At 43.3% G+C, this 18096-nt stretch overlaps 1 protein-coding gene across 15 annotated transcripts in view; it reads right to left on the reverse strand.

The window, feature by feature from the left end:
* Window positions 1-18096, reverse strand: part of col11a2 (collagen, type XI, alpha 2) — a 91702-nt gene that overhangs the window by 46699 nt on the left and 26907 nt on the right. The window contains exons 6-14 of one of the 15 annotated variants that reach the window (XM_083780023.1): window positions 12837-13166; window positions 12642-12803; window positions 10872-12539; window positions 9443-9562; window positions 6944-7156; window positions 5955-6008; window positions 4794-4835; window positions 4379-4441; window positions 2214-2288 (exon numbers count right to left, since the gene is read on the reverse strand). In XM_083780023.1, coding sequence (XP_083636149.1) covers window positions 2214-2288; window positions 4379-4441; window positions 4794-4835; window positions 5955-6008; window positions 6944-7156; window positions 9443-9562; window positions 10872-12539; window positions 12642-12803; window positions 12837-13166 — 2727 coding nt within the window. Of the gene's footprint in view, window positions 1-2213; window positions 2289-4378; window positions 4442-4793; window positions 4836-5954; window positions 6009-6943; window positions 7157-9442; window positions 9563-10871; window positions 12582-12641; window positions 13167-18096 lie in introns of all 15 variants that reach the window. The other 14 variants (XM_083780021.1, XM_083780015.1, XM_083780027.1 and 11 more) reach the window with 14 other exon arrangements.

Below are 18096 nucleotides of genomic sequence, written 5' to 3' on the forward strand. Positions count from 1 at the left end.
AGAAAGAAGAAGTTAAAGTAGCTATAACATGCATTTAACTGTTTTTAATATTTAATATCTGTCTATGTCCCTCAAACGTATTTCTAATGGTTTGAGCCTCAATCACCACTCTGATATAACCAGTCCATGGCATTTATTTTTTGCTTCTGAGGCAGTTTTAGCTGCAGTACCACAATGTCCTGAGGTGGTGGGGGTGCTGATATGCAACTTATTTAATATTTGAGTCATTATAATACTGATGCTAGATAAACCCAGGCTTGTTTCCATTCCATGCCAGCTTGGAAAATCAACAATGTAAACAAAGTGGAAATGCAAATTTTGAACTGAAGACTGAAGAGAGGGAGGAATTATACAAAGTAGGCTGATACTGATGACATCACGCATATGACCAAATCAGTTGAGCTTTTCCTGAGAGCAATTTCCATAAAAGCCCCATATGATGAGAAAGCCTGATTGTTCAAAATTGCGTATTTGTGGGGATAGAAAAATACATAGGGGAGCCCAAAAAACACCAACTTCTTTTAATTTTATGTTATGGTCCTTTAAACTGGTAGTTTTCCTAAGAGAGATGTTCCTAAGAGACACATCTCTGCTCAATCGTACTGTATCATCTAGGTTCCCAAATGTTTTAACTCAAGACCCAAAAGAGAGTTTGCCTGGGACCCAAAGTAGTGAAAATGGCAACATTTCCTGTTTGTGGCACCCCCTATTGGCAAAAGCACTTTTAGAGGTGTGCTCTATCGAAGCTCCTCAACACACGATTCCAAAATGGGGATGATTGGATGTTGTGTTCATGATATATATCGTTGCTGTCGGGAGGAAATCTCATAACTCAAAACTTTAGTTTTTTTTGCATAAATCAGTGCTATTGAACACCCTGTCTGTTTGTTGTTTCCAAAATATTGAATCAATGGAAAGTGCTTTGGACAAAACCTCTTAACTCCATTGGACCCTCAAACTGTCTGCTAAAGCAGCTAACTCCACCAACTCTCCCCCTCTCATCATACTATAATTAACCGAATGTCTGTGTGTCTGTGTGTGTGTGTCTGTCTGTCTGTCAGAAACAGTGCCGTAACTCCTTACTGCCTGCACCAATCACTCCCTTTTCACACAGGCATTGACCATATGCATATGGAGGGCGTAACGAAGCCCTTTTTTTGATTTGACACATTAATGATTATTAATGAATTTATTAGTCAATTACAAACACACCCGGGCGCAGTACCCTTCACGGCCACAAATATCTCACAACGGGTAAGGACTAGTGGAAGTAATTGACAATAAATAAAGTCACAACACCAACTTTGAGGAGGCAGGTATATATATATATAAAAATATATATATGTTTTTCTTAATTTCTTGAAAAAGAAATATATTATATATGTTATGGCAATTCTAGGCAAATGGTATGGAGCCAGTTATTGCCACGTGACTCACGAGATCATTTGTGAAATCGATTTTGGCTCTATATGGCTTAGAATGAATGAGCGGACGCTATGTTCATGATGTCTGTCAGAGGCCGCGGCTCCTGGGTGCCCGGGCCAGCCCTGTTCCTGCCCTGCTCCCGTCCCTTGGAAATAGCATGATTTCCAGACAAAGTGCAGGGGGGGGGGGGAAATAATTCCAGACTAGATAATGACAGCTTTCTGTTCTCAAATGTTATGGGCCAGAAGTACAGACTGCCATTCAGAGATTGTGGAATAGATCAGTGATTCTCAACCTGTGAGTCCACTGGTGGCCCGCGAGGGTATTGCAAGTGAGCCCCCAAATTATTGCCAAAACACAAAGATTTTAATGATAATTATTATGAACGTTTCAGGGTATTTCGTTTTCTTTGAGATACACTATGTTAGATCCAGTTATCCAAGATGGAACACAATCGATTGACTGACCATTAAATTAACCGTGCTCTGAAAATATCAGACACCATCCGATATTTGGGGGGCACTTTTGAGATTTTCAAGTGGGCCCTGATTCATAAAAAGAACCACTGAAATGTGGTAGATTGTCTGGCTTGACTATAGCATGGCACTAATGCTGATAGAGTCAGAGGTGTGATTCGAACTCTAAGGTGCTAATTCTACCATTGAGAGGTTTCACGATGGCGATGCATAGAATAAAGACAGCACAGCTCAGCTGATTTGGTCATATGCGTGATGTCATCAGTGGCAATGTCCATGGCAATGACCATAAAGGGGTCAAACATGACTCACAGGCAGCATGACAGAGGTACCAGGAGGCCCAGGAATTCCATCAGCTCCAGGGATACCAGCCTTACCAGGAACACCCTGAAAAATGGAGACAGGAGTGAGTAGAGTAGTGAGTCAAACAGACTACTTACTTTCTGTAACTGAGAGTGTACAAAATATAACCAAAATATAACCAAAATACATGTAACCCCAGAACATTAAACACAACTTTTGTCACACCATCACTAAACCCGGGTATATTTTATTTTATGTAAAAAAATATTCCATAAAACATATTTCTCATCATCATAAAGTATAGAACAGTGCCCGTTGGGGGTGATCAGGTGTGATAAATTAGCTAATTAAGGTTGAGGTCGCACATCATTGTGGTGGTGGTGTGTCAAATGCATGCCCCACCCAGTTATTATGTTGTGTCCCTTTTATGCTCATATATGTTCTTTGTCAGGCATGCCCAAATATTGAGATGTCAGTCAGAACATATTTGTGATATAAGAACAGGTCAGCTCCATACAGTATATGGAGCCCTGTCCATAGCCCGGGCAGAGGCCTTTTGTGGCGGTACTGGACAACCGTGGGTCCGACCGACTCGACACCAGGCACTGCACTCCCTGTGGGGGTGTGGAACGCATGTGTCGAATTTTCGGTGCGGCGAACGGTTCTCGAGTTACGTGGATTACAGACATACACTACACACGTATGTATGTAAGATAGGTATAGCAATACATGGCACTTTTAGGTACTCTTCTTTAATATTTCAGCATGAAATAGTAAAGAAAAAAATTGATATCATGGAGGGGCCCAATCATAGGTGGACAAAATCGATGAAAAATGTGCGTATTAAAAATCATGAAGTGATGGGTGCTCTTATCATCATACATCATAATAAATAATTTAATTGTGGCCAATGAGAATTTGCTTCTTCAACTTCATCTTCAATGTTTATGCAATGTTTGTGTGTACACAAAAACTCAAAACTTCCCATTCATTGTCAATGGCAATTCATGTTTGTGTTAGGACAAAGTTTGTGTTTACACACACACACACACACACACACACACACACACACACACACACACACTAAAAGCTGGATATAGGAGGGGCTAGCGCCCCTCAAAAATATTCCTAAAGAATTTGAGCTGGAACTTCTCCTTGGGCCATCCATTCCTGGGGGAGGGGGGGGGGAAGTCTCACTTGTGTGAAGTCAGGTGCGCTCTTATCATCATACATAATCATACATCACATTCCGTGTTCAGCCAATCAAATCATCACTATGTGGTAGTGGTACACACAAACACACAAAGCTGGCCAATCAAATCATCACAAATATGGTACACACAAACACACAAAGCTGGGAATAGGAGGCTCTCGCCCCTCAAACAACTGCCCATTGTGGGAGTATGGGATTTTCTTTCTACACTCTACCACTCTAACAAAAACGGTGGGCAGGGAAACACCTACACCTACACACCTACCATCATGAAGGTACCCAGGGACCCACCCACCTCAGACATCAGCAACATTATGGAAATAAACAGAATTATCCGGGGTGAAAATCACCCGGGTTTGGTGTTCTAGGGTTAATTAAGGTCAAAGTGTCCCTGAGCTATACACTTAACCCTTAATAACTGCTGAAACCCTATTTCTCCCGTGTGACTAATAGCAAGGTCTCCCTCTCCCAAAGCCTGGCTTGTACTTATACTGAGAATGTGCATTGTGTAGTGCGACTCGTGCTGCTAAGATTTACAAGCTCACAACGCATCACATCGCAATGTATTGTGAGCTTGTTGATCTGCTATTTCTGCGTGACACTGGCACACTGGCACTGGCCATTCAGTACACCTGATTTACTGCATGACACAGCATCTTCCTATTGACAGAACATCCATGTCTGTAGGGCAGGAGCCTATCTCCTGTTTCTGTAGCGTGAGGCAGCTCAAGGCCTGGACATGACGCTACTATATCGCTGGGACTTACCCCAATCCAACCCTTGATGCTGAGTGCCAAGCAGCAAGGCATTGGGTAACATTTGTATAGTCTTTGGTATGACCCGGCCTGGGATCGAACCCCGACCTCCCAGTCTCAGGGTGGACACTCTAACCACAACTCCACTGGGCAAAGAGTTTAAGTAACATCTCATCTAAAAAAAGAATGACATGGGAAATACTGACCCTCTCACCAGGATCACCAACAGAGCCGGGGGGTCCAGAAGATCCAGACGGGCCGCTGGGACCCTAAAAGACAAAGGCAGAGTTGAACAGAAAAGAAACTGACAGAGACTAAGGCACAGGAAAGGATGGCAAGGCAAAGAAAAAGATAATCCCAATACATTTTGAAAATAAAATACTGCCTTTTCTTCTTAATATATATATTTTTGATAGATAATCGTTGAGTACTGAATTTAAATACTGTGCTACACATGACTAGACAAAGTTTTGTACACCAGTGCTACACCAAGAAATTAAAGAATATATTCTATTCTAATCAAGCCTGTTTTTGCTCTTTAAGCCATGGTTGCTACTTATTTGTCAAGGATATTAAATATTACTGCTGTTACATTATAATATAATATTGTCATTGACTTACAGCTGGTCCCTCTGGTCCGGGAGGTCCCTCAATCAACATACCCTGGAGAAGGTAAACACAATGAAGATGAGCCAGATGGAAGATAAAAGTCAACTCTTGTCGTGACAAATCATGACAACACACACAATATTTTGGACCAAACAAATAATTACAAAGAAGAAAAACAACAAAAAAAGTGCTGTAACCTGCCGTTCTTTTCTACTTTCTAATTCTTTGTTTGGCCCGAATAATTCTGTGTGTTGTCATGATTTGTCACGACAAGAGTTGGCTTCGTACGACGCTTAAAAGGTCTTCGTTGTTCTGAAAGGGGGAGGGACTGCGACGCTCTATAGTCTCAGCCTCCCCAGTAAGTCCAGGAGTGAAGTAGAACTTGCTTCAAGTATCGCTTGCTTCAAGTATTGCTTAAAGAGTCGGCTTGTTGACAGACACACTCAGGCTACTGTTGAGAGCCATGAGAGAGAAGCTGATGAACAGCTAAAAGACACGCACATCCTAGAGTAGAACTATTAGGCTGGATGCTGGATGAAAAAAAGTTAAACAGTGTATAAGAATAAAAGATCTGAACACCAGTATTGCTGCTCCCAAATGCAATTTTACAAGAAGAAAATCTTTTTGGGAACAGCAATACGGTTTACATCCGTTTCTGTCCAGTCTCATATATGAGTCTACTATAGTATACTATATGTAGTGAATTTGCCTGCATCTCTTTCCCTGTCTATATTATCTTTCTTCTATTTTCTTTCTTTCTACCCCCCCACCCCCCCCCCCCCCCTCCTCTCCCCGACACGGTCGAGGCCGTTTTTCATTACCACTGTCGCAATATTGCTTGCTCTGGGTGGATCTTTGTTGGTTTCCTGCTTTATATGTTAAGTGTCTTGAGACAACTTGTTGTGATTTGACACTTAAATTAAATTAAATTAAATTGTATTGAATTTAATTTAATGAAAGTCTTTTGTGAGGTCACACAGTGACCTTGACCTTTAGACTTTGACCACCTACTTCATCCTCGGAGTCCAAGGGGACGTTTGTGCCAAATGTCATGAACTTCCCTCAATAAAGTCTTCCTGTTCACAAGGTTGGACAGATAACATAATGCCTCCTGGCACAGCTGTCCACCGGTGGAGGCATGAAAATGAATGGATGGATGAACAAGTAACTCACGGGCTCCAGGACAGCAGGCTCTCCCTTCTCTCCTTTCTGGGCAGTGATGGCGGCCTGAGGAAAACACACATGTAGCCAACAACACAGCACAGTCAGTACAAAAGTACACACATACACACACACACACACACACACACACGCACGCACGCACACACACACACACACACACACACACACACACACACACACACACACACACACACACACACACACACACACACACACACACACGTGTACACGCACGTGTTGTCAAACTAAATGCCATTTAGGGATGCGTATCCATGTCACGTAAACATACAGTCAAATGTATGAATAAAATGATCAAATCATAACTCTGTAAACAGCATCAATCAATTTGTCCATTCCATTTTGAATGTCAATCGCAACGCAAGGCGTACAAACGTCAAAACGACCTGCTCCAACTGTGAGACAGAAAGTAAGGAAATGGAAGAGTTACCCACGAGTCCTTGCTTCACTTAACTGTGTCCATTAATACTTGTCTTTTTCCCCCATTGACACAGAAGTTTGCATACGCTTAATAGCAAGTCTAAATAATGCCAGAAACAATTCCTTGTTTATGGCAGGTAACAGAGGTAACAGGCATTCAAAGAAAATGAACCAAGGGCCTGGTCATTTTTCTGCACGTGTGAATGCCCCTTTGTTTATGTAGCTGTCTTATATAGAGACTTACTATATACACAATATAGAGTAAATCCCCATTTCAACCAGTAATGCAGGAACCAGATCTTGGCCGAAACAGTATTTGAAATGGTTTCTCATATACATACATACATACATACATCCATACACATTTAGACTGCCATTAAACTGCCATTGATCTGGAACCCAATGTATTTGAAAGTACCATACCTCAAATACAATTCCACCAAGATTGATTTGGTTGAAATGTAAAGAGATTTCTTTGCTCTTTCTTTGGGGCTCTCTTTGTTTTCCCGGGGCCCTATCCCTGGAGCAACAAATGGACTTACGCCTCCCTCGTCCGTCACAGCGGACAGGGCGGGGCCCAGGTTGGCATCGCCCTCTCCGCCGGCCTTCTCTGGCAGCGGCGGCTCGTTGTAGTCCCGGTAGGAATAGTCGTATTCCTTCAGGCCCACGTCCCCGGTCACATACTCCTCTGTGAACAGCTCCTCACCCACTGACTTGACGGCGTCTACCACCTCTTCAACCACCGTCTGCTCCACCTGGACACCGGCGCGGTGGCAGATCGGCAGATGGCCGGGTGGCAAGGGGAGTAGGAGAACAGATGAAGAGATGGCAGGAGGGAGGACAGGGTGAAGGGAGTAAAGTGGTAGAAGGGGGTTTGTCGCAAAGGAGGACAGAGAGGTATTGAAGGAATGAAGGAAAGAGTGGAGGAGAGAAGGAGCCATGATGGAGGAAGTAGTAGAAGAGGGCATATGAGAGTCTTACCTTGTGCAAATAAACAGACAGTGAGACAGGGATATACTGTAGTGTAGAGAAAACCTTACTGCAGGTAACTCTGGGCTGACTTTCCCCAAGCGAATCCTCAAATACTGCCTTAAATCTCACATTAATCATCTATCATTTAGTTCATGATCATGTGCGTTTCCACCAAAGCGTGTGCATAGATACTAGCTTGTGTGTTATGGTAAGTTACCAATAATATTGTATACTGTACTGTATATAGCCTATAGGGCCTATGTTCTTTTATGTTGTTTAAAAGATAAATAGAAAAATATGTTTTTGTCTCAAGCAAACACAAATATGTTGAAAACAAAAACAAATTGTATTTCAATTAAATAATTTGTATGTTGTCGGTCAAATTCCCTCAAACACTTGTCATATTGCAGAAGAACATTTTATCATTTTGTCCTTTATCTAACATTGTAAGATAATTAGCTCTCTTCAGTGAAATAACCAAGGAGACAACCTACGGTAGTCTAGCGCAAGGACAAAATGCAGCATGTCTCCTTAAACAATGTGACAAATAAATGGTGAACAAAACAAATTCCACATGTCCAAATATCTCCTTGAAGACCATTAACACACAAGAGAGATGAAGCACCTTGCTTTGTTAAAACATAAAGCTACTGCTGCCATGGAGCAAAGCTATTAGTGCTATGTTATTTATCTAGTTAACTTACCATGTGTGATTAAAATATCTCCTATATGAATCCGATGGAATTATCTTTGAATGGCTTCTCTTGGAAAAGGAACCAGTGCATTAATGCACAAAAAAAAGTCTAAATAACAACTGCACAAGGGAATGTCTTCTATCAAAACAAATCTATGCAATAACAGTTATTTGCTTAAGATAAATCCCTTATGCTGTGTAGGTGATGCATTCCAAAACAGTCAAAGATCTCCGTGGCATCAAAACTGACTCATAAATGAACAGTGGAAAACATAAAAAAAACAGAGTAGGCTAAAGATGCTAATGGTGGTCAATTAGCATGATCACCAAAACACAACTCGGTCACAAACAGTTATTTGGGCTGTGAAGGCAGCCACGACTACTACTACCACAGTACGTTCTCACACAAAATGCATGTTAGATTTGTGATCAAGCAAGAATGCATTCAAATTCATCACTTTTTTGTTGTTGTTGTCCTGGTTAAAATGCATATCAAATATCCTTGTGTGCCTCCCGATTTACTCAAGATCGTTTTGTTCTCATCTCAAGACCACTAAACACAACGTTATTTCTTGATATGAGAACAAATGTGCATCTTGTGGGTTAGGGCAAATGAGAGTCACATGAGAATGTTTGACGATACAATAATGATGCCATGTGATGCATTCTTCTTTAGATCATTTATATGTCTCGTCTCTTAGTAGTTGAAGAAATGAGATCTTGTTATGATGACTAGTAACTACTTTGTTTCCACTACATGGGCTGGGCTCACCACCACATTTATATTGCAGTCAATTCTTCCCTTCTTGTTTGCATCTTTTGATAAGAGATCTTCAACCTCTCAGTATTTTAGTTTTCGTTCATCAATTTGCATGTTTCCAGTGCCAGTGAAACTACAAGGTTGCTGTACCTACAGGGATCCAAAACTAAACTGGTCAAGTTTAACCTCTTGGATAAATGGAGTAAACAGTGTAGTCACTTTTAAAATGGCATCCCTATTTTTGTTTAATCAATCATTATCAACAATTTGTTCTAAAATAGCAGAAATAGCTCACCTGCAAGCTCAAAATGTGTCACGATGCGACACGTGAGCTTGCAGATCGGCTATTTTCACTAGGTAGGTTGTAATACAAATACGCTTTAAGTGGTTAAATGCGTCAAATCGATTGAATAGATTTGATTAATCGAAAAGGTCAGCGAATAATCACTAAGAAAACAATCTATAGTAGCTGCCCTAAAACGGAGCTAAAACGGGATGTCGCAATCTTTTAACAGATTGCAACGAGTGGCCATACTTATACCTGCTGGGGTTTACTGTGCTGAATCAATATCTTCTGTATCTGTGTCTCTGATCAGTATGAATGCTTTCCATTACCTGGCCAGTTGCCTCTTCTTGTCCAATGATCTCACCCTCTGGCTGTGGCACCTCCTCCTCATAATAATATTCCGTCTCTGTAGGGGTGTGGCCAGCCTCAGAATGCTCAGTATCTACGTCCTGATTGGTCAAGTTGACAGGAAGTAGTTGGGAGCGGGAAGGAAGTAAGCAGATTTAATTCGAAGAGGGCGGTTAGTTCGAAGTCCGGTGGCATGAGGTGAGTTAAGAGAGGAGGATTGGAACACATCACAAAATGGTAGGTTGCCAGACACAAGGGAGATTTGACAATGGCAACTCACATTTTCAAAGATATGAGATCTCATGTTTGAAAAGAAATTTCAGCGTGTTTTTGAACATCGATGACTATAAATGTTGCCAGCTGCAAGATTTAGGGAGTCATCGAGACTTTGTCATCTTTGCTGAAATTTATTTTCTTTGGTAAATGGTTTTAAAAAGCCCACAACGCCATGGTAAATTCATGAGATGGTCTGGTATGCTCTTACTGGTGTCCGAAGAACCACCAAGGGCCTGTCACCAAGTGATGAAAATATACTATACCCTTTCGGGTCCATTTGTTTACATTTGTACATCCTCAGTGATAAATGAACACTGGGGATTTTACTGTGTAGGATCAAAATATCATCACTTTGGGATATTTGGTGTCACCGAAGGTCCCAGAATTGAGCGCCAACCAACCCAATCAGCAGCTGTGAGGCTGCTTCATTCATATCTGATACGAAATATGACCAAAGACAGGAAGATAGAAAACACAGATACTTGAGAGAGAGAGAAAAATAAATGAAAGAGACAGAGTAACGGAGAAGTTTGGGAACATTTGTGTTGTATGTGAATGTGTGTATGTAAGTTTTCTCTTCAGTTTCTACATTATTGCAGTCTGTGCTCTTTAGTGTGACGAATGTGTACTGTTAAATATCAATGTCACCGCTAGATAAACGTGGTAGGTTTGGACTCCAGAGATCCATTTTCAAAGTGAGGAGGAAAGAGACTGCACAATTAGCCATGCTTCAATGTGACAGTCTCATAATCTGCTGTATCATATCATATTTCTACAGAGATTGTGCTGATCATGAATGATCATATGATATATACGCAGGGGATGAGAGGGGTCCAGATCGGAATGACCAAACTTCCTTTCTGGAGACCAGGAAGTCCAACATAGAGGAGTTACCACAAACTTTGCACAGATATTCAATACAACCATCTAATTTGATTCTCACCAATGCCTGTACATTATTTCACTTCAAGGTATATATTTTGCTTAGTTATAATTCAATTTTGTTTTCTTGGGTGCAAAACTTTGTGGTAAAACCTTGCATGCTGAAGGACTCTCCGGTAGCCAAAAAGGACAGGTTGGAACATACAGCTCTGGATATCTTGGGGCCCCAAATCACAGGCCTTCCTGTTGTACCTGTTGATAACCGTTGCCGTTTTTCTTCTCCGGTACCGTGGTGCCGCTCAGTGCAGTCTTGTCGAAGGGTGGGAATAGTTTGTGCTGGGATTTGACGTTATTGAGATCCACCACTGTCACCTTGGGCTTCGACGGTTTGGGGGGAGTCGGCAGGACAGGAACGGATGTAGGCGGATCTTTCTTTGTGATGACAGGCTTTTCGACCACGGTTTTCACTTTTTCTACTTTGCTAACAGGTTTGACCAGGGGGACTTTAGTGACGACAGTTTTAACTTTAATGACCTCTTTGACCTCTGCCCTGATCTCAGTTTTTGTCACCGGAGCTTTGGTGGCTGCAGGTTTCGGCACCTTTGCAGGTTCCGGCACCTTTGCAGGTTCCGGCACCTTTGCAGGTTCGGGTTTTGGCGCCTTTGTGGGTTCGGGTTTCGGCGCCTTTGTGGGTTCGGGTTTTGGCGCCTTTGTGGGTTCGGGAGCCTTTGTGGGTTCGGGTTTCGGCGCCTTTGTGGGTTCGAGTTTCGGCGCCTTTGCAGGTTCGGGTTTCAGCGCCTTTGCGGGTTCGGGTTTCAGTACCTTTGTGGGTTCGGGTTTCGGCGCCTTTGTGGGTTCTGGTTTCAGTGCCTTTGCGGGTTCGGGTTTTTCTGCTTTTGTGAGTTCGGCTTTTGTCACTTTTGTGGGTGCAGGTTTAGGAGCCTTGGGAGCTACAACTTTTACCGCAGGTTTTGCTGCACTGACGACAATCTTCTCTACTTTTTCTACTTTAACAACTTTCTCAGCCTTGGCTTTAGTAGTGGTTTCAGTTTTTACAACTTTGGCAGCACCGTTAGCTTTCTTCTCTACTGCAGCTTTACCATTGACCTTCACTTTCACTTCAACGGGTGCTTTGCCGTTAGCTTTGGCCTCTCCATTGACTTTCTTCTCTGTGGTTTTGCCATTTCCGTTAGCTTTAGCTTGAACGGTTGTTTTCCCATTACCATTAACTTTCTTCTCTGCTACAACCTTGCCATTTCCATTCACAGAAACCTTGGCTTCAGCGGCAGGCTTGGCCTCAGCGGCAGGCTTGGCCTCAACGGCAGGCTTGGCCTCAGCGGCAGGCTTGGCCTCAACGGCAGGCTTGGCCTCAACGGCACCCTTGGCCTCAGCGGCAGGCTTGGCCTCAGCTGCAGCCTTGCCATTTCCATTCACAGAAACCTTGACCTCAACGGCAGGCTTGGCCTCAACGGCAGGCTTGGCGTCAACGGCAGGCTTGGCCTCAACGGCAGGCTTGGCGTCAACGGCAGGCTTGGCCTCAACGGCAGGCTTGGCCTCAGCTGCAGCTTTGCCATTTCCATTTATAGCAGGTTTGGCCTCAGCAGCCGGTTTGGCCTCAGCTGCAGGTTTGGCCTCAGCTGCAGGCTTGGCCGCAGCAGCAGGCTTGGCCTCAGCTGCAGGCTTGGCCGCAGCTGCAGCCTTGGCCGCAGCTGCAGCTTTGCCATTTCCATTTATAGCTGGTTTGGCCTCAGCAGCAGGCTTGGCCTCAGCAGCAGGCTTGGCCTCAGCTGCAGGCTTGGCCGCAGCTGCAGGCTTGGCCGCAGCTGCAGGCTTGGCCGCAGCTGCAGGCTTGGCCTCAGCTGCAGGCTTGGCCGCAGCTGCAGGCTTGGCCGCAGCTGCAGGTTTGGCCTCAGCTGCAGTCTTGCCATTTCCATTCACAGCAACCTTGGCCTCAGCTGCAACCTTGGCCTCAGCCGCAGGTTTGGCCTCAGCTGCAGCCTTGCCATTTCCATTCACAGAAACCTTGGCCTCAGCAGCAGGTTTGGCCTCAGCTGCAGCCTTGCCATTTCCATTCACAGCAACCTTGGCCTCAGCAGCAGGCTTGGCCTCAGCTGCGACCTTGGCCTCAGCTGCAGGTTTGGCCTCAGCAGCAGCTGCAGGCTTACCGTTACCATTAACTTTAGCCTCGGCTGCCTTTCCATTGCCATTAACTTTAGCCTCGGCTGCTTTTCCATTTCCATTGCCGTTAACTTTAGCTGCACCATTGACTTTCTTTTCAATGGCAACTTTGCCGTTGCCATTCTTTGCAGGGGCGGCACCTGGCTTGGGCTTAGCGGCCACGGTGGGTTTGATCTTTGAGAGGAGGATGTCTAGAGCAGCTGGCTTAGCTTTGGAAGACTTGGTGGGGGAAGACTTGGGCGCTTTGGTGGGCATGGGCGGCTTGACTACCAGTTTGGATGGTGCCTTGGCTGGCTTGGCTGGCGGAGTGGGTTTGACTTTGAGAGCCGCAGCTTTAGAGGGGGCTGGCTTCGCATTGGCCGGTTTCTTCTATTATTGCGCATATATGAATGGATTGAGAAGTAGCGTGTGTAAAGTGAAGGTGAAGTGAATGTGGACAGAGACACAGTGAGAGAGCAGAGTGAGAGATGGAGAGATACGGTGTGTGGAGGGGTTGGGAGGGGACGAAAAACACAAACAAGGGATGGACAGAAGGAGAGAAAGACAAAAGAGTGGGTGTTTTGAGACACAGTGACATAAAGATGGCTAAGGCTTGGATGATTTACTGAGACTGTTCAGGCATTACTGGATACAGCTGGAAATTAGGTGTATTTTCTATGAATGACCACTGAAAAGTATCAATTTAAAATGACAATACATCAAGAAGGACATGTCATAAGGTGTAATTAATTATTTTGTTGAATAAAAAATAGTAAAAGGTAATCAAAACACTAAATGATTTAGCCGATTCTGAATATGTAGCTGGTCTCTCCAGTAATGCCATTCTCCATTATTAAATGAATTAAATGACAAAGCAGCATCTTCTTGCAAATGAGGTGTGGAGCCTCGTGCTCTGCAGAGGCACTGGGGGGCTATGTCAGGTAAAGCTAGTGCTGAACACACACACACACACACACACACACACACACACACACACACACACACACACGCACACACGCACGTGTGTCTACACAGACACACTCTTCACTGAAACACTGGCATCAGTTGTACATACATACCCCACACATACACTCACATACACACTTTGCTAATGCTTTGATAAAGCTGTCCAACTGCGGGTGAGAGAGGGAGATGCTGCTAAAAAGCCAGTAAAAAGATCTGAGGTCAGGCAAGCAGATGCATGTTAGTTTGACTCCAACTGCATTCATTCAAACACACACAAATCCACTTGCTGCTACACAGGAGACACATGCAAGGACACATGCTGAACTACTAGAGAACCCAAAATGGCCCAGATTGGATATTCAGTACGTACCAAGAAGTGATAAAAATGATGCACAGAACAGAAAGGCCGTGGCATACCTACTTGTGTTTCTACGTATGTCATACCAAGGTCAGTTCTTTCATTCTAGACGTACGACCTCGAATGCATGAACCGAGAGAAACGCACGTGCATTGACAATTCCCACGTTGACAAAGACAAAGACAATGACACAGGGTGACACAGAGGAAAACGCATGCGTCGACATCCCACAACAACATCAAGAAATCATGCAATATATAGTAACAAGACAATAGAATCAAGTCTTGAGTCAAATAGTATTTGCAAATACCCATAAAGTTTGTTTCAATCCACTTCGCAGCTTAATGGGCAGGGCTTATACTAGACGGGAGGACAATACGACAAGCTGCAGAAAGTCTGGACAATCGCAGCTGCCGCGTGAATTCTCCCGAATGTGGTAAAACGCTATCCATCGTACAAGCAGAGGAGCTTGAAACAAACGAAAGCCAGTTATTCGTAAATACTATTGAACGCGTGTCTGACACAATGTTTTCTTATGTTATGTTAACCCGGCATTCCATATTATCACCATCCTGTCAGGATGGACAAACACCCAGGCACTATTAACATCGATCGCATCACTCAGATGACGGGCTTTCGTGCAGATGTTAGAACCAGAGGAATGGAAGGAGCGTCATAAGGATCATATGGAACAAGCTTATTCTGTACTTGTTGTCGTGCGTGGCATATGGCATGACCCAGGACTTATGGTGTGCAATGGTGTATTGCTGCTGTAGTGTGTGTGTGTGTGTGTGTGTGTGTGTGTGTGTGTGTGTGTGTGTGTGTGTGTGTGTGTGTGTGTGTGTGAGTGAGATACAACACAGCTATACCCTATAAGCCCTCCCAGTGCCCCATCCATGTGAGCGCAGAGCCACACACTGAACATACACAAAACAAAATTAAAACACATTGAATGGGACAAGGAAAGGATACATCACAATGTTATTGTACAGTGTAGTGTTAATTGTTATTGATGAAAACGAGGTGCACGTAGTGTGTGAGTGTACGGTGTCAATTAAAAAAAAACTTTTTGATTTTAAAAGAGGGTGACCGGGTGAGAGAGACTGACAGGAGACGAGAGGGAGAAACTACTGACTAAATCAAGGTATTAACAACATAAAGAATTGTAAGCAATCAAACTGATGTCAAAGCATACGGCACGTTAATTAATAAACTGTCACTGCAAACATTTTCTATGTCATTCAAATGCTGTCCATGCAAAGAACAATAATTTTAACGATAACAATAAATGGGTTTTTTAATCGTTCTACAGTTAACTGACATGGAGGGCAGAGTCCACACCACCAACTACAGACACTGTCGTTGGGAAAACTCTCATAGCACTTTGATGAACGATAGAAAGTCAATCAAAACAAAAACACTTTACTGAACGTTATGGTTCAGTGTGGATAATCGCATCATTATCATATTTATCTTTATAATCATCGTTCTTGTTGTGGACAGCCTTTACACACGCCAATTTTACAATTTGAATGTTACATTTGCAAATGGAACCACTCTCTTAATAAGGAATGAATATATTTTACAGAGTACTTTCTCTCTCTCTCTCTCTCTCTCCGTCACTCTCCATCTCTCCCTCCACACCCACTCCCTCTTTTCTCCTAATCCCCCTCTCTCTCGCTTCTTCTTTTACCTGGTGACTGGGGGTCCGCGGTTGTGGGGAGGAGGAAGGGGTCGGAGAGGAGGTAGTGGGGAGGTGGTCTGTGGTCTCTTCGTAATAATAGGGGTATTCATGGTTATCTTGTTCCTCATCAAAGTACTGAGAGAGATGGATGGAGGGATGGACAGAAAGAAAGGAAAGAGGGAGAGTTGGGACAGCAAGGAAAGCCAGCGAGGAGTATAGAGCGAAGGAGGTGGAGAGAAAGGGAAGCAGGGATGGGGTGGATGGATGGATGGAACGAATAGAGGCAGGAATGGATGGTTGGACGAAGACAATGGAATGGATGGAAGGGGGAGGGAGAGGGGCTCACATGACAGCAGAGGAATGGAGGGAGAGGAATGTGTGACAGCGGAGGTGAAGAGTAAGGGGAGAAAGGGGAGAAGAAGATATGGAGGGAGAGGTTGGAGGAGCCATGAACGGATAGATGAGAGTGAGCAAGGGGACGAGAAGGGGTTATGGATGAGAGAGAGAGACAGAGAGAGAGAGAGAGAGAGAGAGAGAGACAGAGAGAGAGAGCAAGAGAGAGAGAGACAAAGTGAGAGAGCAAAGCAGATGGTAACTTCTTTTCTATTCATCGGGTGGCCCACAGTAAATCTGGAACGTTCATTTAACTCTGTGAATTAAATGACGGGGAACGGAGTGAGGATGCACCATCGATGGATGAGAAAACCAAGCACAAAGGCAATGAATAAAACCACACTGATTTATATTCATTCACAAAGCAACGTCATCCCAACAGCATCAACGTGACACAGGGTCACGGGGCACTGGGCTACTGACAGATGTATGGTTTAGAATTTAATTAATGGACTTTTCACCTAAATCAATTGGTTTGTCTCTCTTAAATGTCACACCTATCCCCAATACATAGTGAATTTAGTTGTATTTCTTTCCCCTCCCAGTGATGGAAGTGTTTCATTATTATCTTATTAACTACTATACAGGCTGTACTGACAATTTCTTTGGAAAATCAAATCAAAATCATTTTAAATCGTACTTGTTATTGGATTAACAGATTAGCCTATATATTTAGAAAGTAACTGTATATTTTGGTGTAAACAATTAACTTACAGTATACAACAAGTCTCAGTGAATAGAGCGGGTCCATCTTAAACCATCTTTGTTTGAAGCAATTGTTTGCTACGTCCCTAGAGAAGCAATTACTGTACAATCGTGGTTATGTTTCCCAAAGTGTCTATGACCTGACACGTGCCTTCTGCTTCAACCCACCGGGAGAAAGTAAAATATAGAAATTATTGAATAAATATAAATAAATAAATAAATACAAAGGTTGGTTTGTATCATCCTTTCCCCCTACCATCTTTCTGTGTTCCATTGACCAATGCAACGTAGTCTTATCAGAAATGATCAAAACATTTTCCAGTTTAAAGGTATGATCAAATTCAATTTAGACTATATATATATATATATATATATATATATATAACATACAGTCCCTGATCGTCTCTAGATCCCTTGAGGACAGAGACGGGCAGAGAGTATAAGGTGGGGAGGAAACTGGACTGATACAAACCAGTTGTTGTTGTTGTTGATGATGAAGATGATGATGCAGGGGAAAGATAGAGAGAAAGAGCACCAGCACTTTGATAGAACCTTGCAGAATGTCCATTCTGTTTAACCACCTACAGTATAATCCCTCTTGTCTTAGAGAACCGGACTTGAGTCACAACTGTACTTTGACACATTGTATCTGTCTACATCAAATCCCTTTGCCAAAAATATCCGAACTGCAAGCTCACAATACGTCGCGACGCGGAGTGAGGTTGTACGTCTGCTATTTTTGGCGAATGTTCTCCCAGAATACAGATGGTGGGGTTCAATTGGTTAATTTGGCTGGCCCTTAACCAATCGTTATTTACGAACGTCCATCAGCAACATGTACGTTGCTTTACTACAGATGGCTGCATTAGACTCACTCTGTAGGTGAGAGGACTTTCTACGTTTATGATGATTCACATCATGATGGGTTTATTTCCCCATTAATAATCCCACCTGTACTCTTATATTAAGCTTTATTTATTTCTTTGTGTCTTTATGTTTGTTTAATACCGTATGTCTACCATACGTACTGTATATAGTACCTATAGCCTTTGAACTGGCCAGAAGCTGCCAAGAACATGGGGAAAAAAGTCTGCAGATTCTGTCTGGGAGGCGGATATAAGCCATGTGTTAACGTGATTAAGGTGGCCGTCCCTTCTGAAATTAACATTGAACTTGTCTTCAGTGTACATGGGCATTTGTGCGTGCGTGTGTGT

The sequence above is a fragment of the Protomyctophum parallelum genome (assembly GCF_964188405.1).
Source record: "Protomyctophum parallelum genome assembly, chromosome: 1".
Taxonomy (NCBI): Eukaryota; Metazoa; Chordata; class Actinopteri; order Myctophiformes; family Myctophidae; genus Protomyctophum; species Protomyctophum parallelum.